This window comes from Pimephales promelas, chromosome 25 (genome assembly GCF_988280905.1).
Source record: "Pimephales promelas chromosome 25, fPimPro1.hap1.1, whole genome shotgun sequence".
Taxonomy (NCBI): Eukaryota; Metazoa; Chordata; class Actinopteri; order Cypriniformes; family Leuciscidae; genus Pimephales; species Pimephales promelas.
Window position 1 is genome coordinate 15203595 of NC_142793.1, and position 22624 is coordinate 15226218.

The 22624-nt window shown below is 36.9% G+C and overlaps 1 protein-coding gene across 1 annotated transcript; it reads right to left on the bottom strand.

Annotated features, from left to right (window-relative positions):
- Nucleotides 1–1982: 1982 nt before the first annotated feature.
- Nucleotides 1983–21451, bottom strand: slc7a5 (solute carrier family 7 member 5). Its single transcript, XM_039648055.2, has 10 exons — nt 20678–21451; nt 17715–17840; nt 10881–10986; nt 10285–10329; nt 9889–10012; nt 9650–9753; nt 9308–9404; nt 7717–7866; nt 6443–6620; nt 1983–4734 (listed from the first exon to the last, which is right to left on the bottom strand). Exons 1-10 carry the CDS (start codon nt 21255–21257, stop codon nt 4679–4681), a joined length of 1566 nt encoding a protein of 521 aa, XP_039503989.1. The 5' UTR covers nt 21258–21451; the 3' UTR covers nt 1983–4678.
- Nucleotides 21452–22624: the final 1173 nt, after the last annotated feature.

Below are 22624 nucleotides of genomic sequence, written 5' to 3' on the forward strand. Positions count from 1 at the left end.
AACACAAAAGAAGATTTTGAAGAATGTTGGTAATCAAACTGTTGATGGCAGCCATTAACTTCAAAGCCTACTATAAGTCATGATTGCTGTCAACTGTTTGGTTACCAATAGTCTTTTAAATATCTTTTATTTTAAGAGTTTAATTTTTGAATATTTGATATTTAATATTTGATATACTTAATATTTGAGTTCAAAATTAGAAAGAAACCCATACAGGTTTGGAACAACACAAGGGTGAGTAAATGCTGACAAAAACAATGTTTTATGGGTGAATGTCTTCATTAGCATTAGCACTTTTAGGGTACTTGACTTGTTAAAACAATTCACAAGATGTAATGTAATGTCAGGTGGGGTCAAAACATTAAAAAAAAAAAAAATGACTAGCTCATTTCCCAAATGTAAAGAGCAGAATATTTAAAATTCAATTCAATAACCTTTCTGCTTCCCACAAAAAAGCCTCACTCATTACGTATTTGTCCATAGAAAAGGTTCTCAAAATGTTCACAACTAGCTAACCTATGGGCCTACATATTCACACATAGGCTACATTTATTCTACCTAGTTTTAACGTTGATAGGTTGAAAAAAGTTTAATTAATACGCACTGCCACAGAGTCTGAATCGTCTGAATCCGATATTGCGATTTCGTTATGAGGGACCTTCATAGCTAGTCATTTGCATAAAACGCGCCAAAGCCATGTCCATATAAGGACTTCCTATCCTACCCCCTCAGAGAGCACGCAGCAAAATGTATGCATAAACAAATATGACATTCTTGTTTAAATACAACAAACTGATTATATATAAGACTCTCCAAAGATTTACAGTTTTAGTTTGTTTTACAATAGCTGTTCTTTCAATGCCACTCATAATGGTAAAGAAATAATTTACTGTAGGCCTACTTTTAAACGGCTGAATTAGTGCCCTTCACGATTCATTTGTTAAAAATAAAAAAGAGAGAGTTTGAATGAATCCTAGATAAAACAAATAAAAGAGGAAGTCAAATGACATTGGCTAATCTTTTCCACGCAACTCACATGATGCGAAAGCTTTCCTTAGGCCACAGCAGCTGATGCGAGACCAGAGCTATTACGGAGAAAAATGGCTTTTGGGCCAGATTCTCGGAGTCCAACTTGCACGAGCCCATTTTTAGGAGTCACGATTAGAGCTACAATAATTCATGAAAGTGAAAGATTTCTTGAGAGAATTCACTCATGTAGGCAGACAGTCAAGTAGTTTAATAGCCTTTAGCAACACCAAAATGTTCCATTCAGACTCTGTGGCAGTGCATAATAAAACTTTTAAATATATTGCATAATATTTTTTTCATTAAAATATATTTGTATAATATATTTTGCATATATATGTTAATTATGTTTAAACTATAATTTTACTAAATATTGTATTTTAATTATAATTGTACAGAGGTTGTTTTTATGAATAGGCCTATATCATTAACTTTAGTCATTTATTAACTTAAGTATCTTCATATTTGTGCTCCTATATCACTGAACATCTGCGAAAAAACACAAGTACTCACGTTTTGAATGCATTCATGTTTTATTTCTCTGAATACTCAACAATGTTCTGTGGCAAAGTAAAAATCACTTCAGAGTATGAACTGTTAATATCTAAACACATGTTTGTACAGTAGATGTATAATCATGGCATCAAAAGAAAATGAATTATGAACTGCTCGATAGGATCTCTTGTTGTATTTCACATCACAGACAAGACCCGACAGAACACTTACAACCATTAACAGAGTCCAGGTACGACAAACAGAGTAATTGACTGAACAGAGATCAGCTGAACATGGAATTTACAGATGACACAAGAAAACAAGAAAGTCTTCTCTCAAACTAGCTTCAAAGAGAAGTGACGAAAGATTGAGGGACCTCGGGTAAAAGGGTTTGCCTGTCTGTGACACACACATGGCTGTTCGTGTTTGTGGTCTAAGTTTGTAAATGTAAAAATATAAAAAAAACTACAGTTTAAAGACATGATTTAAAGACACCATTTTTATTCTGAAACCTTTATGAATGTTTTTCTTTATTTCAAATTTAAAAAAAAATAATGAATTACCAACAAATCTCTTGTTAACAAACGTAATTTAATGTAGTGACTGTCACTGTTGATGCCATTGCAATGTTCACATGATTCGGCGAAAACGACTAAAAATGCTTTGTAAAAAAAACTACACGCCTATCGTTTTCAAAAACTTGCACTTTGAAACCATTTTCAAAAGTTTGCCATTTTCAGCCCCCTAAAACACTATATTAATGGGCACCAATGGAAACTAACCAAGGTAGCAGTTACAAAAAACATTTACAATTTCACTTACAGTTTTAGTTTGTTTTTCAACAACAACAACAAAAACCAGACCAAAAAAAAACACAAGTATATATATATATATATGTATATATATATAAAAAATCATTGAAAAGAAAGGAAAAAGTATCAGTAACCAATGTTAGGATTTTTTATAGAAAAATGCCCTGTAAAATTATTAGAGCACTAACGGAATGACCCTACAAATAAATAAATACAAATAAGTACATTTCTACATAACTATTTAAATTAGATAAATTGGTCTTATTGGCTGGAGTGTTAGTCATACTGCTGTAATTCTCTAAATAATACAAAGCTTCATTATCACCCACTAAAATCCTAACGGCATTAAAGAAGAAGAAGTCCTTCTAAGAAGAAGCCTAGGAAATGCTTCTGTAATCATAATAATCAAAGGACAACTTCCATTTGTCCTGAAATATCATCCCCTGCACCACCCAAAACACCCCAAGTGTTTCTCTCACCACTTTTACCGAAAACCTTTCACACATACAGCAAATTTGGTCCAGTATTGGAACAAATTACCATTTAACCAAAACTAGGATAATCCTAAAGCACGAATGATGCACGTCGCATTTTACAGCGAAATCAGTCCACAAACTGATGAGGCACTAAAATCTCTTCGGTAAGGGGATTTTTAACAATACCTTGACGATACAATAGCAAACAGGCCATACGTATTACAAAAGCAACAAACTGTTTTAAATAATTATAACGGACAATTTTCTTTAAAAAATTCGCAACTACCAAGCTGCTGCTTGGTTTAAATAATTGCCAAAATACAAGGAGAATGAAATAAAAATAGATGGTCCAGTGTTAAGTACTTCACGTATTTATGCGATTATCTGTGGGACAGATGCAGAAAAAAGGTGCTAAATATTTAAAAAGTACTTGAAATAAAGAAGACAAACAGCGCCTCACAATTTGTGCGTCATAAAATCATTATTAGGCATAAAAATACATAGCCAGGTCATAGCTATGAGTGTAATGTACTATATATTCACTGAGGTAAGCAGAAAGCTTAGGTATTTCTGATTCTGAATTTAGGATACTGTATTCCTATGCCTTCCACAACAACAATAATAATAATAAAGAATTGGATACATCCAATTAGAGGACCATGACCTAAAAAAATGGACGTTCCTTGAAATTCTTAGTAGCAGTTTAAAAAATGCATTAAGCTATCAAAAATAAATCTGTCGAAGTATAAAGTCATTTCAAGTTGATCTCAAACAATAAATTTCTACACCGGCAGAAAAGGCACAGCAAACAGGTCAAATCTGCTGTAGAAAAGAAAATGAATGTAGATATAATAAAACATTAGAGCCAGACCGATATTGTCGGCCGATATTAGGCATTTTCCAAACCATCGGTATCAGCAGTTATAATGGCCGATAAATGAATATTTCAAAAATAAAATAAAAACGGACGAAACACGTTTCAACTATGTCATGAGTGTTGGAGTTGTATAGTTTGTCCACCAGAGGGCACTCTACACCGTTCCTGTTGGCAACACTCGTTGAGTTGGTCACGATGCATACATTGCTTGAATAACAATTAAAAGAACATCCCCATCAGTTCTCTTAACTCAAATAAGCATGACAAAATTTGTGACTATCATGTCCAGTTTCAAATAGATAAATAAAATATCGGCCGATATATCGGAATATCGGATTTTAAAACCCAAAACTATTTGTATCGGTATCGGCCTTCAAAATCCTTAATCGGTCGGGCTCTATAAAACATATTGTAATCCGAGGAGCAAATTTGTCAGTCAGGTGGGAATCATGTTTCTGGTTAATGAGAGACAACAGCGCCTCCCCACAAGCATTTTCGGTATGCACTTTTCCTCGCGTAACGACAAGCTGAAACGAAAGCTGGCGATACGCGATACAGGAAGCTTATGATCATACTACTGCACGCATACAATACCATGATCGTACTACTGCACGCATTCAAGACCATGATCGTACTACTGCACGCATACAAGACCCTAAAATAAAGCAAACCACTCACCGTGGTTATATGACGCATTTCGCCAATGGTTGAAAAATATATATATAAAATCCTGATTGAAAACTTGTAACTTGAACATAAAGACTGAAATGTATACATCAATACATTTGATTGAGAAAGGACTGACAAAACCTACATATCAACTGAAACGCTCCTGTAACATTCTGGTTTCGTCCGTGGTGATTATTATAGATGTTGCCTGTGGCAGCAGGATACGACGTTTTTCTGGCTCACACGAGGAGAGGCGAGGCAGTCGAGGAATACAGTGAGGGAGTCTGAGGTGGATATGAGGCATCTGTCGCTCCGTTTGCTCTTCAGGACTCCTGAGGAACCACTTCCATCAGTTTCTGGAATGTCGCCGTGGTGGAGACTGGATAGGAAAATATAAACAATATAGGTATTATTAATATAAATAATATAGGTATTAATAAAAAAAAAGATAAGAAATGTTTCTTGCGCTGCAAATCAGCGTTTTTCGATGCGTTTTTTGTGTTCACACCCAAGCGTTTTTCGCTGACGATGAGTCGAGTGAACATGCAAATTCATTCCCTGACATTAGATGGCGCCCATTTGCTCTGCAATAACAGTTCTCTTTTATCAAGATGTTTGTATTCGCAGTCGCGTTAGTCATACAGTTCTTTATGTTCTAGCACCAATGAGAACAGCAGCTCTACATTCATTTTGCCTTGCATCTTCCTCGTCTTATTTCTTCCTGGCTGTGTAGACGGCAATGTGTATATCTTCTTCACCGTTGCATATGTGTGCTCAGCAAGACCGTTTTGAGCGCCCCCAAGTTGTGTTTTACTGTCTCTTCAGAAGCTCCAAACACGTGAACAAAAGCGCCAATCTCATTGGTCGGATAGTTTTTATGACGCTTTTACGCGTCGGTGTGAACACTCACATTGGCACACTTTGTTTAGTCACGAGGCGTTAAACGTCAGCGAATAACAGGTGCGAAATTCGTCGAAACGTGCGGAATTCGGTGTGAACAGGCCTTTAGAAAGATTGAAGACTGGAAAACAGATATTTTAAATTGTTATTAAATTTCACAATATATCAGCTTTCCCTGGATGTTTAACAAAATAAATTCAGCAGCCCTGCCAACGTCGCCGTGGAAAGATTCATGGACGCTCTGACGTAGATCGAATGCTTGGTCTTTTTTTCAACTTTATTTAAAGGGGCCGCGAAGCAAACGAGAATGTCGATCGTTATTTTCGCAGACTGTAAGTTGACATAAAGTTAACCTCATGGAATCTTTTACATGTGAAAGTAATAAATTGATCCATGGAAAGAACTTAATTATAGTGACATGTTTGCTAACTAAATCAACCAATTAGAAGCCATTTGTGTAGTGTGGCATTTGTGTTCATGGTTAAGTGCTAACCTAATTTGAATTCCAGCTGAAAAACAAGCGTTCTAGCGCGAAAATCTTGCCTATAAAGTGATGCGCGGCCTCTTATCAAATTCCAATGATCACCCTCTCCTCTTTTTAGCTTGGGAACTAATGGGGTCGGAACCAAAGTTTACAGGACTACATTCCCTGGAATCCTTTTGAACTGAGCACTTCTAAATTCCGACATAGATATCCTCAATAAAGGCTAGATGTCTTACGGCCTAGTTTTTATCGTCATCATCGGCGGCCATCTTGTCACAGGCAAGCTGATGTAAGATGAGTGATCAGCACGAACACAAATATCTCGTTGAAATCTTGACGGATTTACAAACGGTTTGGTTTCTTCAAACGTTATTAACGTGGCTATAATTCTGGATGACACAAACAAGCCACATCAAGCAATTTATTACTAAATTATTCTTTTAACACTTTAAATCCACCAAATTATTACAATGTATTTAATTATACAAATTAAATGCATTGTAAATATCTTATTTTGTCTTGAAAAGCAGTTTCGTCACAAGCTTAATTCAAACATTATCTTTGTCAGATGTAAGAATGGCTGGCACTCAAAGTCAGCCTTCATAACCTGAATAATGTTTCACATTTAAATAATGCAGTTTTAACTGTCTAGAACTATCTTTTCTCTCATTGTCATGAAACGCACTAAAGGAGAGACACTCACAGAGGATCTGCAAGAGCCATTTTGGCTTGGTCCGCCACCAAACACCGAAGAAGTAGACGGGAACTCCTGTGGCAATGATTCCGAATCCTATAGCACATTCCACAGGGGTTTTCCAAATGGACACCACGATGAGGAACAGGCAGGCCAGTACGAAGGAAATGGGCAGCAGAATATTGACCTAGTGGACAGAGAGAGGTTGGAAAGTTTTGAAAATGTGATCAGAAGTCTATTTAAAGTCCTGTCGGAAAGTATAAAGTATGTCTATTAAGGAACATTTATTTCACATATGAGAGACACACACAGTAGAAGTGTACAGCTTAATGTTGCCCTTTTCTCTGACAATCACCATTCTTCTCTGACTTCCTGATCTTTGATGTTTGGGTTGTATTGTGTTTTCTCCATTTATATACAATGAACTTCACAGTCCTCCAAGGTTCAAAGCAATTCTTTTTATAGCCTTCTCATGTCTTTTTTCCATTTACAACTACATCACAAAGTTCCCAAGAGTAGATTCTTGCTCTTTGTGATAGCCGGACTGATCTGGTTATATCAAGATGCGTTTTGGCCAATCGGATCACAAGTGGATTATACTATTGCTAAATACATGTGTAAACCGTCTAGAAGATTTTACGCTTGTCCACTTTCGACCACTTCCAGTGGTAGTCGAAAACACATTCAACAGGATTGCTTTCGTTCTGTAACACTTAAGTAGTCGAGTGTATTTGAACAGCCACAAAAGACAATTTTTGCCATTTTAAAAGTATTAATATCTCACCCAATCTTTTGAATAGTAGTCATTTTCTTTGAAAGTAATATTCCTAGAGTATTATAAGGATTCCTAACATCTAGAAGTTTGACACTTCAATAGTTAAAACCATCCAAGTGTCTGAAGACAACATTACAGGGAGTAATTAATCCCAACAGACAATGGATTGTCCCTAATGAGATCGAAAATGAAAAAAAAAAAAATTATGAGCAATAATCAAATGGCCTCTTTCACTCCAGTGCCTTCAAACCTCCTTTGATGAGCATCCCTCTGTGTCCAGCAGATGACCGGAGACAGAATGTGGATGAATGAGAGAGGCGCACAAAAGGGCCTGTGTGTTACCGTTCTCTTGCTGGCTGTGTCCGGATTTAGACAGAGAACACATATTATGGCAGGTCACTTCTCATGGATTCGAAAGTGTGACCTCCTTCCCCATCACAACGTCCATCTGTGTTCACTTACAGATGTTCAGCCAATCAAAAGTTGTTTGCTCCACCCCCTGGCTCACCTTAATTGGTCGTTCCAAATCAGGTTTTTTGTAGCGCAACCACATCATTCCAATGATCGCCATGGCAATGCAGAGCCAGTTAAAGAAGCTGAAGAAGTTGATGACGGAGAATATGTCATTGGAGAAAGCGTAGAGGAGAGTCATGATACACTGTGAAGGGGAAAGTAAAGAAAATGCGGGTTAAACTTTCTATTTTGCCAATTATTTGGCATCCAGCAATCTTTTATTTTAAGTTGGTTCATTTTTATGTGGGTCAAACATTTCTTTGTGTAAATTGACCTTTACAGTAAAATACAGTCTAATTCATTCTGATTTGTGAATCAGTACAAAAAGTTATGAAATGTATTCACTCGGGACAGGGCGAGTGCAAATAAGGTGTTGTCCCTTTAAGAGCTGTGGGTTCCATGTTGAACTGACGGTGGTATTGTATTGTATGTTCCGTGTGCCTCGAACACCCCTTTTACTGTCTATGCGAACACCCCATGTATGCGGGTAATTGCTGTTTTTTGCTATTTTTTAGCTTATTTTATTTATAAAGTAAAGAGTACACGAGTTTGATTTGGGAATAAAGTGTTAGTTGTGAGATGCAACTGGGTTATAGGTTGCCAGGTTGAGATGATAAATGGGTTGAAATTGTAAATGGTCTGTAGACTGTGTGAATTTAATCAATTCTGGCAACTGGTCAACATTAGACGAACATATTGGTTCGATTATTCCTTTGGGCCATGCAAATTACGGGAGTTTCCCGAGAGAAAAAACAAACCGGGAGGGGCTAAAAAACGGGAGAAACCTGGGAAAAAGTGGAGTATTGACAGGTATGCTTCTCTCTAACACTCTCGTGGTATTTTGATATCATACACCGTATGATTTGCTCAAAAATTGGTTAAGATGATTCATCCAAAAGAACTGATTCAAAAGATTTGTTTTCCAAAAATGGAAACTGAATAAAAGCTTAATTTGTCCAAAAATTGGTACCACTAAAACCAATTCATTGACAAAAAAAAAATTGACTCAAAAGACCGTTTTGCTCAAAATTGGGACCATTTACTCCAGTTTATTGAAAAGAACATGTTAAAAAGAATGACAAATTTCACTCATAAATTAAAAAAGTTAAAATGCTTAAAAAAGAGAGAAAAAAAAGATTAATTCACTAAATTCACCCTTTCAAATGTCTGTAACTTTTAACTGTAACTTAGCCTACGGAGGAGTGATCCAGCTCTCAGATTTTGACAAAAACATCTTAATTTGTGTTCCGAAGATGAACGAAAGTCTTGCGGGGTTGGAACAACATGAGGGTGAGTAAATACTGAGTTCATTTTGGGGTGAACTAACCCTTTAAGACCCTGCTGAGACATTACATGTCACATCGATATCACGTGGGATTTTTGCGGGTTGTGTGCGAACGCACTCTCTGATTCCGGAAAATCACTGGCAGTATGAATAAACCAAAATCGAACGAACCCGGGTCAAATCCCGGGTCACTTTATCCGTGTATTTTCCGGAATCTCTGTGTGAAAGGGGCTTAAGAAAATGGACATAATTTGAAAGTCCTAGAGAGGGATGAGGGATGTGGTTGGTTGTGTACACCTACAGTAAATATAAGTGAAGGCAGAGGGGTCATCAGCTCAGGGTGGATCATCGACAACAAACTGGGAAGATGACCTTCTCTGGAGCCCACAAAGAACAGCCTGAAGGGAAAGAGAAAGATACATAAGAGACCGTTTTGGCCATTAGGTCTGATACTAACCAGCATTACAAACAGATCTGTTCCAAGATAACCTGAGCAGCGTTTGCAGTGGAAAAGCCTCCAGGGTGACTTTAGTACAACACTAAGTTGTTTGTTTGATTAATCTGTATGGTTGAAGTAAAGGGATCTGATTAATCTGACCTCTTTCAACAAATGATATTTATAACAAGTGTGTGTGTGCATTACCTAGATGAAGTAAACAAAGAGCCATTCACAGAGCCAAAGCAGGACAGACCCACAAACACAGGGATTATCCAAGCCATTGGCCCTAGGTGGTAGTTTCCAAAGTCCTGGAAAAACAAAACAACTTACTAATTATTATATAACTTTAATCAGCATTAATAAAAAGGACAAATAAACACATTGAGTTAATAAAGGTAACTAGGCTAAATATGGAATAGAATAGTCTATGTGGCGACACTCACTACAGCAACAGCTTCAGATGAGAGCATTTGCTCCGGACTAAGCGTGGTGAAGTAGGCCAGGTTGGTCAGCACATAGACAACGGTCACAATGGGAAGTGAGATGATGATAGCCAGAGGCAGATTTCTGTAAAACACCAGCACATACACCATAACATAACCCACTACTCTCAAACACTTCACTATGCTTGTTAATAAAAAAAAATAATAATTAAAGACCTAACGTGCGTTCAGTTGTTTTTGTGCATCTAATTTTGTAGAAATTACCATAATAACAGTTTGACATGGTTCATTTACTTAAAGTACTTATACATAAGCTTTCTTAATCATAAGATCTTTCCAGTGAACTGAAACGTTTACTCCCTAAAAAGAGGAAAAAAACATTTTTTTTTGACTTACCTGTATGGATCGATCATCTCCTCTGTGACAAAATTTAAATAATTCCTGGTAAAAAAAGAAAAAGTAAATGCAAACATTAAAAAATGCTCTCTTACAATTTCAACGGCTGGAGGCCAAATATGAAGATGTAGAAACTATAAAGAAAAATAACTATAATAGTTTGAAAGAGGATGCAGAGAAATTATAGACTGACCAACAAATAGTTTCGAATTCTAATTAAGGGGAAGTGTAAAAATTTTGTGGATATTATAATACTTCTTCCTGCGCCAGCTGAATATGCAGAGTCAAGTATAAGTTCATCTGACTTCCATGGAAACTGCCAACACTGGAGTTATCAAAACAGCTATGTGGGATTTTAGACCAATGGGATTTCACAGTGGACGGGTCTACTCAGCATGACCGAAAAAAAGAAATCAAGCGTTCATCAAAATGCCTTATTCTATGTTGTTGTTGTAGGAAAGATCATGGAAAGATGTCATGGAAAGATATCTTGGATTGCATGGTGTGGAATTATATTTTACTAGTGATTTCCCTTTTTAAAAGTCTTCCTGCTTTCCCTAGTTTCACCCAAATATAGAGAAGTTCTGTGGTCTTACCATCCTCCATAAGCAAACAGGCCACTGTAAAGAGCCAATCCGATGTTGCCAAAGTCTGTTTTGCTTCCTTTGAATGAATTTTCCGGCAGAAGGTCAGTAGTACCACCTGCAACAGAAACTATCAGCGTGAGATACGTTGCTGTTGCAGACTATCAGGACCATTATGTAACATAAACAACCCAAACAAGTCATAATATCTGGGGAATACTCTACACTTCCCACAATATTTCCCATGAGAGGAACAAACAAGCTTGCATGGAAAATTTGAAGGTGGAAGACTGCTGTCATAATATGACGAATTTTTAAAATCAACATGCTGAAGTTCTCAAGGCTGGTTGTGGGCAGAAGGTCGGCACAAGAGGGTCAATGTCGCAGATGACACAACTGAAGCGCAAGAGTGATGGGAAAACAAGAACCGGAGAGAGAACTGAGGGTTTGCACATTCTTGAACACCCAAAGCCTGTGAATTTGCCACTAGATCAACAGATGAACAGTGTTTTTTCAGGCTGAGGCCCTATCTGTTCCATGAGAAAGCCGGGGGAGACCAATCCTCTATGTGCAACCATCTCTCCAAAGCCTGTGGGTCGTGCGACGAGGGCTTCCCTAAAAGTAGATGCGAGGGCTTCCCTAAAAGTAGATGCCTTATTGGTTCAATTTATGGTTACTAAACAGGGGTCCGAAAATAACTAGTTTCACAGGTTTGGTATGTATATGCAGAACAGAAGAATCTGACACTAAAGGCCATTGCACACCGAGTTCGAAATTCGCGTCTGAAATTTTCGCACGTTAAAAAATAAACACGACCTCACGTTATGTCAATCACGCTTGCAACACTGCCTCCGAAACTTTCGCCCGTCATAAAAAAAATCGACTCGATTTGTCAAATGGTGTTTTGACAAATCAGAGCCACCGAATCACGATTACGAAAAACACGTACGAAAATTTCGGACTTGTGCAATGGCCTTAAATCCTAAAAAAGTAACTACTTGAGTACTCCAGAGACTCTCTTGTACTTTCATTCTTGCTTGCTCTTTCTTTTCTTTGAGAATGTGTGGTTATTTCTTCGTTCATTCCTGAGCAGCTCTTTAACACAATAGCATCAACTGATTTAATGTCCTAATTTGCATATTTTCCAGGTTTAACGGCATTAAGGCAGAGAAAGTAAAGCACATGATTAGCACAACCTTTTTAAATCTAAAAATGGACTATATGGAGAATATTTCTCTTTCTTCCCCCATAGTTAACTATGGCCACTGGGATTTAATACTGTATATAATATATTTACACTACCGTTAAAAAGTCTGGGATTTTTTTATTCAGCAAAAGCACATTAAAATTGAACAAAAGTGAAAAAAAAAAAATCTAATTTAAATAAGTGTTTCAGAAAACCAGAAAAAATGTATCACAATTTCCACAAAAATATTAATATTACTAACATATTGAATAAAAACATTGCAACAAACCAGCTGATGTTGGATCATGTGACAGAAAAAAAGAAATCTTTGCCATCACAGGAATAAATTACATTTTAAAACATATTAAATTAGAAAAAAGTCATTTTACATTATTATAATATGTTTTAATATTACTTTTATGTAATAAGCACGTTTTAACGGTCTCTTTGGTCAGTGAACATAAGACACTTCTATTTGTATATGTCGAAATTAACATTACCCAGAATAATTAAGTACTTATTGTAAAGTGGTGTCTTGTGGAAATGTATTTTGAGAGTAATTTTGTGAACATGTTTGCTGTGTAAGAACAGTTACTGCCCAAGGCGAGCTCATGTGAATCAGTGTGATCGATGGACGCCAACGCCACCAGGTCACATGACACGAAAGGCGAGGTAGGCGCGTGTGTGTGTGAGTGAGACTGTAGGCCCGAGGCAATCAGGCACAGAGCGAGACTGAAATCCTGTATAAACTCTTTGTATAAACTTGAGTATTACAGGCTCAGACCTGAGCTTCAGAGAACTATGCTAGCACAGAACAGCCCAATCTCTGTCTAAGAGAAATGCTTCGACAGCAGATCTCAGCTTACATAGCCTAGACTCAATCTGAAGAATTCCTAAAACAGTGTGTGAAAGTGAGCCGGTTCGGTGAGTTGAGCGTCCTACACTCTAAAAAAAGCTGGGTTGAGCCTGTTGGGTCATTTTTTGGGGTTATTTGAAACAATACAGCCCTGAGGCTCCGACGCTTTACTACAACAACCCGTCTGATGGGTTACACAGAATGTAGACTTCTCCATCCTCGTCAGGAGAAAGCAGATCTTAACGCTGGAGAATTGGTGCATTACTTCAGTAAATTAAAGGTTTGTATACATTGTATTTCATCTTTACAGTGTTTTAAATCTCATATATTTATATGAGATATCAGTCAGCTGAATGTGTCCGTCTCACATGATTTTGATTCGTTATAATACTGAATATTATTCATTTGGATGTTAAAATTTGTTCTCAGAACTCTGTATTGTTTGTTTATGTGTGCAGGTTATAAGAAGCTTGTCAAGATATCTTTCGTTTATGTGAAGCGCAGAGCAGCGGTGTGAGGTTCGCAGCTGCCCCGCCGAACAGTGGCCCGTCACAAGCTCAGATTTAAGTAAACACCGCAGCACTTCTGACAGGAAAATATGTGAAAATAGAGAAAAACTAATTGAAGCGGAGAGGAGAGAGAACATTGAAAACTGGCTGCAGCGAGTTTTGGCCATAGTGCTTTTAGCCTGTTGAGAAAAATAAGCAAAATATGGTAAAAAAAATATGGTTATTTTCAAACGCTAGTCATTAAATATTTAACTTTTAAAAAGCAAAATCATTGAACTGTATACACTGTATAATCGTTGAGTTGACATTCTTTTCTGCACTTTTTTACTCATTCAAATGTACATGATTTTTAAATCTTGACTATATTTTTGTGTATATTCTTGCTTATTAATAAATGTTCAACTTTTGATTATTACAGTTGCCTGTTTTGTTACTATAGTAATTTAAATTGGGTTCATTTTAAGTCCGTAATATAGTTATTTTTAATCAATAGTTACTCAACATTACTCAATAATCAATAGTTACTCAACATTTTACCCAACCAGTTGGGTAAAGAACAACCCAGCACTGGGTTTACCCCATTTTGACCCAGCGCTGGGTTGCCAAATAACCCAAATTGTGTTGTTTTAACCCAGCATGTAGTGCAAAACAAATAACAATAATGAAAACAAATGAACAAATCCAAAAACAAAACAACATATTATGAACACAATGGCATGTCTATTTCAGTGTGAGCCACAATGCTCAGATTGAGTACAGATTGCATCATTTCCTGTTATATTCTTTTTACCCATCTTTACTCAGCTCTCAACTAAAATGATCAATACAGTGGAAAAAAGACCAAAGCTGAAAACTTTCCTCCAATGCTTATGATAATTAGCGAGTGGAGTCTGGGGAGGGGACTTTCTCAGTGTGGGCGGAGCAGAGTTCACCATGGTTGATAAACCACAAGGTGTCCTGTTGCATGCTTCTCTTTCGCAAGGGCTGGGTGGTTTGGTGTGATAACGTAGCGGTATTAAGCACTAGTGCTTTTCTCGAAACAAACTCAAGCACTAAGATACACCCCGAGACCTTTTCTGGTCTTGTAGTCAAACAGAAGCCACTCTGTGCACCGAAACTGAGACAGACTGAGGAAATGTCACAGACAAAGACACTCTGAATTAAACAGCTCTTTCAACAGCAAGACTTGATAGATAAATAAATAAATAAATAAATAGGACACTTGTCTTGGCACTTTAGCCATACATATCTTAGGATATTTCTACCTACATGTGTTATAAAATATTACTCTCTCAGGACAGGGAGGGTGTGTCTCTCTTTATGGATCAAATTCACAGGCATCATTCTCTGGCCTCACTGTTCTCTTGATCATTTTGCATTTGCTTATCTAGCTAGCACATAAATACGCCCAATAGCTAGCCAGCTGCCTCACTGTCCTCAGTCAACATGAACAATCATCTAATCCATTCTAACTAAAACTGAAAGCTATACATGACTGATTTGAAACCTTTTCATATGGATGGAATCAACTCATCTCACAACTGTTTTAAATAAGCATAACCCTAGCCCAAATAGCATACTATAGTACACTGTGCACTCATCCATCATCAGAATCTCATTTTAGAGTACATAAAATGTCCAACATTTCAGTTTTTGAAAATGTTTTTCAATTTAAGTGCAATATCTGGGTATTTGAAGTGTACTTTTTCACAAACAAGGCAAGAAAATAGTGCACAAGCACAAAAATTAGGACGCATTTATAGAGTTTAATCTTATGTTGCTATGCTACATATGCAATTCACGTTAGACCCTAACTAAAATAATATTTCCATTTTAATTTAACATCTCATCTACCAACTTTTTTCATTGAGCATATTGCAACACTTTTATTTATTTTATTGATATTTTTTAAGATTGTCACCATGCATTCTTGAATTGCTTCACTTTGAAACTTAAAAAAGAAGAAAAAACTAAATTAATACATTATTCAGCAAGGATGTATTAAATAGGTCTAAAGTAAAGACTTTTTAAACATTTTATTTTTCAAATATATGCTTATCAATAAATCAATAAACAAAACATATTAAGCAACTGTTTTCAACACTGATCATCATAATATATTTGGTTTCTTGGGCACCAAATCGGCATATTAAAAATATATATATTATTTAAATATATTAAAAAAATTACATTCTGATTGGTTATTGCGGTATTTTGTCACAATAACCAATCAGAAAAAAAGAATGTTATTGGTTAGCTGTCCAGACTGGCCCCGCCCCTGAGCACTTGTTTTTAAGACCTCTCAGTACTCGAAATTTATAATCTCTATAATGCATGTGACAACCTCAGCAACTAAAGAACACACCCAAAGGCATAACCAATCAAAGAAACCCACACCCAAAGGCATAACCAATCAAAGAAACCCACACCCAAAGGCTTAACCAATCAAAGAAACCCACACCCAAATGTTTAACCAATCAAAGAAACCCAAACCAAAGGCAAGGGGCACTTTCAAGTTCAAAATGGTACACAACGTTTTGCTACGTTTTGCTAAATCTGGGTGGCCAATAAAAACCGTTCTGGGTCCCATATTGCATGATTTAGTAATTAACAAGTAGTACAGCGTCTCCTTTCCATTTTTCTTTCTTTCAATAACCATCTTGCTGTCTGTCACTACATGTCCACTGCTGTGGGGAGTGAGAGAAGGTGGAGGGGAGATAAAAGATCTAATAATCTAATCATCTATTCAAATTAACCTGTCCTGTCTTGCTGACTCACAATTGATTGAATGATACCAGCTTCAGGCCTTTGTTTGAGCAGCAGACACGGGCATGTAGCAAGTGAACGGACCTTTATTAATCTCCATCTCCGACTGTGAAATTCTCTTGTTGCTTTTTGAATTTGTGAGCTTAAACCAGTAAGCTAATGAGAAACCGAACCAAAAAAGTCACATAAAGGGACAAACAGTGCAGTCAAAAATGCATCTGCTAAATGTATAAATGTAAAAGTTATTCTCTGTGAAACCCCTGATGTTAATTCCATTTGGTTACTGTGGCCATTTAAACAGAAACTAGGGGGGTAAGGTCTGCCAGCTTGTACTACAAATCTTTAAACTGCTCTTTCTTTTTGTTTGCTCACTATTTCTCTAGACTATTGCTGTCAGTGCTTTAGTGTCTCAATGGCAAACAATCAGAGCTGCTGTTCTGGCTGCACATTCAGCTCGTCTACAATTCAGTCCAATTCTCGGAATCCGAATCCAGGCAACAGAAAGCCCTAAAAGTGATGGAGTGCTGACATATCAGTGCCTCAGGCATGTGTCAAGATAGCTGAACCAAGACTGCCGATACACCTTATTTTTATATACGACCATAAACATTATTTTTAAGAAATAAACAGTAAATTGAATTTAAAAATTGAGTGTCTGTGTATATATATATATATATAATATATATATATATTAAAATTACATTAAAACGTAATATATATATATATATATATATATATATATATATATATATATATATATATATGAATAGATAAAAGAAAATAATTGATTTTAAAGAAATGACACAAAAAGATGATAGTTTGGGATCAAATGTTTGTTTTTAGAGATAGATTTAGATTTAATATAAATTATAGTAAAATAATGGTTTCATCATATATTTTGAAAAGGGTTAAATGGCTAAAACAATATAACACTAAATCTGTAAATAATTTGTGATTTTAATTGTTGGATACAGTCAAGAAGTCCAGAACCTCTGACATAGGATATTTGATGCATTTAAAAATACATGCTATGTTTATTTTATGTTAGCTAATAGTTTATCTATTAATTGATTTAAAAAAGTAATGGGAGACCAATTTGTACCCTTTTCATGGAAAATGTCTTCAGGTACTGAACTTGGTGTCAGACTTTGTGTAGCTTGCAAATACTTTTAACCCAGCTAAACAAAGTGCAAAAGCAACATTGTAATGAAAATTATTGGCAAATCTAAAAAAAAAAAGACTATGCAAACCTTGATTCATATTAGACATTAAACATAATACATTCCCTCTGTCGGTATTTACAAACGTGCTATTCATATTGGTTCTTATGGTTATTGTGTGACATGGTCTAATTATATATATTTATAGTTATAGTTTTTGTTTTTTCTTTTTTTCTATAATTTATAATATAAACCATTATTAGCCAAAATAACAGCTATTTATCTGATTCCATTACATTCTTCAGCACTTGTTTAGTTACCTGACTGAGTGCTGGTGGACATTTAGGTGTGTTTGTGTGTGTTACCCACCTTTGCCAATCTCCACAAAGCCAATAATGATGATGAGGGCCAGGGCAAGTAGCTTAGCAGCGGCAAAGGCATCTTGGACCCTTGTGGCGGCCTTCACACTGTAGCAATTGATAGCAGTCAACAACACTATAGGGAGAAAAGGTGGGAGAAAAAGAACCACAGCCACTTATTTTTAGTCTTTCACAACACAGGTTCAGAGAAAGTTAACCTAAATACTTGGTAAACTAATTAGGGTAGAATTTGTCAACTAAGCTTGAACTCAGGAGGCGTCGCTCACAAATCTGTTTACGCTTAGTTACACGTGGCAGCATGAAATAGCATGGCTGCCAAATTTCTACTTACCGGTATTATCAGAGATCAAATAAAGTGTGGTCGAATATCTGTCTGATCTTGAAAATTTCAGCACCAAATGTAAGATTTAAATGAACATAAAGATCATATTGTGCAGGACACATTAATATGCCTAATGGGTTATTTGCATTACAGGGTGGATCTGCGAACGATTACCTGAGTCATACTCAAATGTCTCGGCCCTACTTATTCCATCAATTTACTTTAATTTTCGTTTGGTTGATTCTGTTTCAATATGATTAAAGGGTTAGTTCACTCAAAAATATAAAAGTATCCCATAATTGACTCACCCTCAAGCCATCCTAGGTGTGTATCACTTTCTTTAGTTTAGTTAAAGAAAAGTTTAGTTAACGGAAGAGTGAACTTTGACAGAATCGTTTTGTTCAAAAAATAACTATACTATAGTCATGTTACTTGTACAAAAATACATTAAGTTATATTTTATGACTGTATGAATATAGGTGTCATGGTGGATCAATGGGTAGCAGCACTGTTGCCTCACACAGCAAGTAGGTCCCCAGTTTGAGTCCTGGATGAACCATGAAACAAATGGATGTAAAAAAATAAAATGGCTGCTTGAAACACAAGTTCACCGACCAAATACTGGTAAACAGATTTTGAAGGAATAATAAAAAACAGGAGCCTCTATTACATTTGCCTCCAAGCTCCCTATTAAATGTGATTAACTAACGAATACTTCAAAGCAGCATTAGCTGTAAATCGGTCGAGGCACCAAACAGAGAGGCCAAACCCAAAAGCCTTTGTGTGCCCCTAAAGTACAAAAGGGGGTCTGTATTGAGTAGGACAGTAGAGCCTGGGTCCCTCAAGCAAGAACACATGCACATTGGATTAATGTCAGGCATTGCAGTTCTCGTTCTTAATAGACTATAGACTAGTATCATGAGACAGGTTCCTCACTGAAATCCCTTTTTGCAAGAGTGTGGTCTGGCTCAAGGGGTGTCTCCCATGGCTACACACTTACGCAGCATAGTTTAATGCTACGAACCAATCCGGAGGCCCCTTTTTCAATCATAACCTCAAAACAAATGAGAAATTGGGTCAGGGGAACAATGGACAGCTGCTACGCCAACAGACACAAATACTGTCTATGAGGAACCAAACCATAAAACTGGGCACTTGAGCTTAACATTCAGTGTTAATATCAAACGTGTAAATCCCATAACTTGTCGTTGCTCAGTTTAAGCATATGGTCATAGCCGTCTTTACCTCCCTTTCTGTCTTGTCATGTGGGTTCTTATGGAAGGATTAGACTAGCAGGGTGAGATTACAGTGGATAGTGGGTGCTGTGTTCATTCACTCCATCACAATCACAAAGAATACACATTCCTGTACCCCAATCAAGCATTCATCTGGCCTAAATGGGAAAGGAGGAAGAGAGTGAGAAAGAAAAATACAGGGAAAGAAAGAGAGAGATATGGGTTTTAATTTGTTGGCCAATTGGTAATTAGGGCTTGAGCTAATTCTGCTAATCCTGACTGGTTTAAACCTGCGGGAGGGCTTCATTGCTCGCATAGCTGACATGGTGTATCACACCCTCAACATATTGCCATGATCATGAATGTCAAAGATCTGTGAATTTGTGATTGTGACTGAAGCACTGCAGGGCTACATTCATTAACTCTTATTGGTCTTAACACTCACATCAGTGTGTTTTCATCTGGAAGACTTTTTTTTACAGTGTTACAAAGCACCTATGTGAAGTTTCCTGTCAGATGTAAAATAGACATTTAGAAAACATCTTTAAGATGTTTATGATATAGAATGTTTCCAAATGCTTCCAGATGAACCACTCTTTAACAGCCATCTTGGAGAGATGTACAGTATGTGTGCCCAGATCATTTACAATGAATAATCTGTTATGTTATTGCATACAGGCCAACAGGTAAGTGAAGTTAAGTGGAGTTTCTGAAACATAAAAAAGCAGATTAATTATTAAGATAGTAATGCAAGATGTTTTACATTATTAGCGTTGATAGCTTAAAACATTAAATAAACTACATTACTCTGCATTTTTTAAGTTCCTTAATAAAATAAATCTGATGTGCATTTTCTCAAAATATAATATACATTTGAAATCAAAATATTAATATTAAAGCGTCGCTAAATTGGTATAATTAATACTAACAACAATGCAATTCATTAGCATAAAGCCCGCCAAGGTGATGTAGCAGCGCGTGCCACTGCCATCTCCTCCTCCTCACTAGATGATGAAATTTTCCTGCACCTTTTCAACATACTCATTTCCTCATATAAACTACACACGGCGTATCTGTGTCAACACATGGCGTTTCTGTCTCGAATTACACATGTTCTGTAAGACACATAGTAAAAAATATATATTTATAACTAGACTACATATTGACGGCGAGAAACGTAATAAATGAGGACACTTGAACGCTGAGAGGATGGAGGCGCGCTAATGGCACGTGGAATGACAGTTGAGGCAAATGTTAACGCCAAAAACGTTTAACTATGGAGATCCATGATAAACGTTGACTTAAGCCCTCTGTAAGTTAGTTTTGTTTATGTAGCAAATAAATGGGTTAAACATGTTTAATGTGACCTAACGAAGTAGGTAACAGGTTACTTACGGATACATAGGCAGGCGACCAGCTTTGCCCCTACCTCAGGGACAGGGCAGAAGGGAAAGATGGGCTTCAGGAGGTATGTGGCGAAAACATAGGCGACAATATACTGCGACGACGGCCTTATGATGAGAAGCTCGATCCAGAGTTTCAGAAACGCAGGTAGAGAGCCGTAAACTTCAAGGATGTAGGCGTAGTCACCCCCTGATTTGGTGATGGTGGTCCCCAGTTCGGCATAGCACAACGCGCCTATAGTGGAGAAGACGCCGCAGACGGACCACACGACCAGAGACAACCCGACTGAACCGGCTTCCTTCACCACTCCGGTTGGAGTCACGAAGATACCAGAGCCAATAATGGTGCCTACAATAATGGCCACGCCGTTGACGAGAGTTATAGTTCTTTTAAGCTCGACTGTCCCTTCTCCCTCCGCAGCGCTGATATCTGCGCTCGGGCTTTCAGGCGTGCCGTCTCCTGGCCGGCTCATCTTGCCATTCCCTCCTCTGCTGGAGAGCATCTTCTCCGTCACCTGCTCTTCATCCCGGTCCGCGGATGCATTTGAACTCCGTTTCTTCAACGCTGACATTGCTTCTTTTGGTCAAACAAAGCCAGACGCTTTGTTTTGCTTTTATTAAGTGTGAAAGAGACCCTTTCAGCTCCTTCAGACTGGGCTCGATGATGCACGGTGATACCGTGGAGTCAGGTCTGACTCACAGAAACGTGGTTTCTGAAGTGTGTCAAGTCAACGTTGCAGAGACCCACAAAAGCATCTCCTCCTGATTCGGCCTGCCTCTTTTTTCCTCGCCTAATAGCCGCGACATTGAGTGCAGTATCGCCCTCTGGTGTCTCAATTCCTTCTGAGTGGTCCAGCAAGTTGAGCAAGTCAAACCATTGTCTTTCATAATTTTGTAATGGAGTTGAACCCCCCACTGTAAAAAAAAAATATCGCTGGTTTAACTTAAAAAAAAAAAAGTAACCTGGTTGCCTTAAAATTTTAAGTTGATTGAACTGGAAAAAGTGAGTTAATACAATGAAGGAAATTGAGTTAATCATCCGAAACTTAAAATAGGTTTTCTGAACTAAATAAATTATTTAAGTTGATTTGAAAAAAGAAAACATGTTGTGATAACAAATCTTGAAAATATTTTTTTACAGTGCAAGTACCCCTTGAGTTTGAAGTCACGTCAGGACATCTAAATAAATATGTTTGTGCTATCTATAATATAGTCAATTATTTCTCTTGATATTACAAATTCATTTCAAACAGTAGGAAAAGGGGTGAATTCAAGTTGATCGGGACACTTTTTGCCAATCACCCTGAATTCACCCTATACTTTTTGAATGCTGAGATCAAGTAATCCTACTAAAATATTCTAAAAGACTCAGCTGTTTTTTTATATAATTGAGTGTGCTGTACTCATTTTTTTTCAAATGCTGGGTTGTTTAAATCCAAAGTTGGGTCAAATATGGACAAACCACACCATTGGGTTAAGTCTTGTATTAAAAATTGTAACCCAGCATTTTTAGAGTGTAATTTACACAGTTGGAATATTTTGAGTGATGTTTTTAATTTTACACATTTTGAATATACTTTTTTATTATTATTTAATTTGCCTTATAAGCATAATCTTAACCCCCTGCAATTTCTGGGAGTGGTTTCAGTCAAGTATTTTCTCTTAGCTATTCAGATAATCCTTGGCTAGACGTGAATTGCCATTACTTGCCGTTTCGGGTTCAGCCCTTAAAAATTCTTTAGACTCAAACTTGATCATAATGTCTGAAGAAGCATATGAAAACATAACAAAAGTTGTCCCTGCTAATTTCCTGTTTTCAGGTAAAGGCCCTTGAAACATCATGTCACATTCCCTGTGGGCTTTAAAGATATTAGTTCTCAAATTAAACAAAACAACAATCCACAAGCTTGCGTTTCAAAGAGAATGACTTGCATGTCAC

Coding starts and splice junctions, on each gene's coding strand:
- slc7a5 (XM_039648055.2), bottom strand. CDS start 21,257: ATGTCAGCGTTGAAGAAACGGAGTTCAAATGCATCCGCGGACCGGGAT. Junction 9,754..9,888: donor CATCTGAAGCTGTTGCTGTA/GTGAGTGTCGCC, acceptor TTGTTTTTCCAG/GACTTTGGAAACTACCACCT. Junction 9,405..9,649: donor TCTTTGTTTACTTCATCTAG/GTAATGCACACA, acceptor CTTTCCCTTCAG/GCTGTTCTTTGTGGGCTCCA.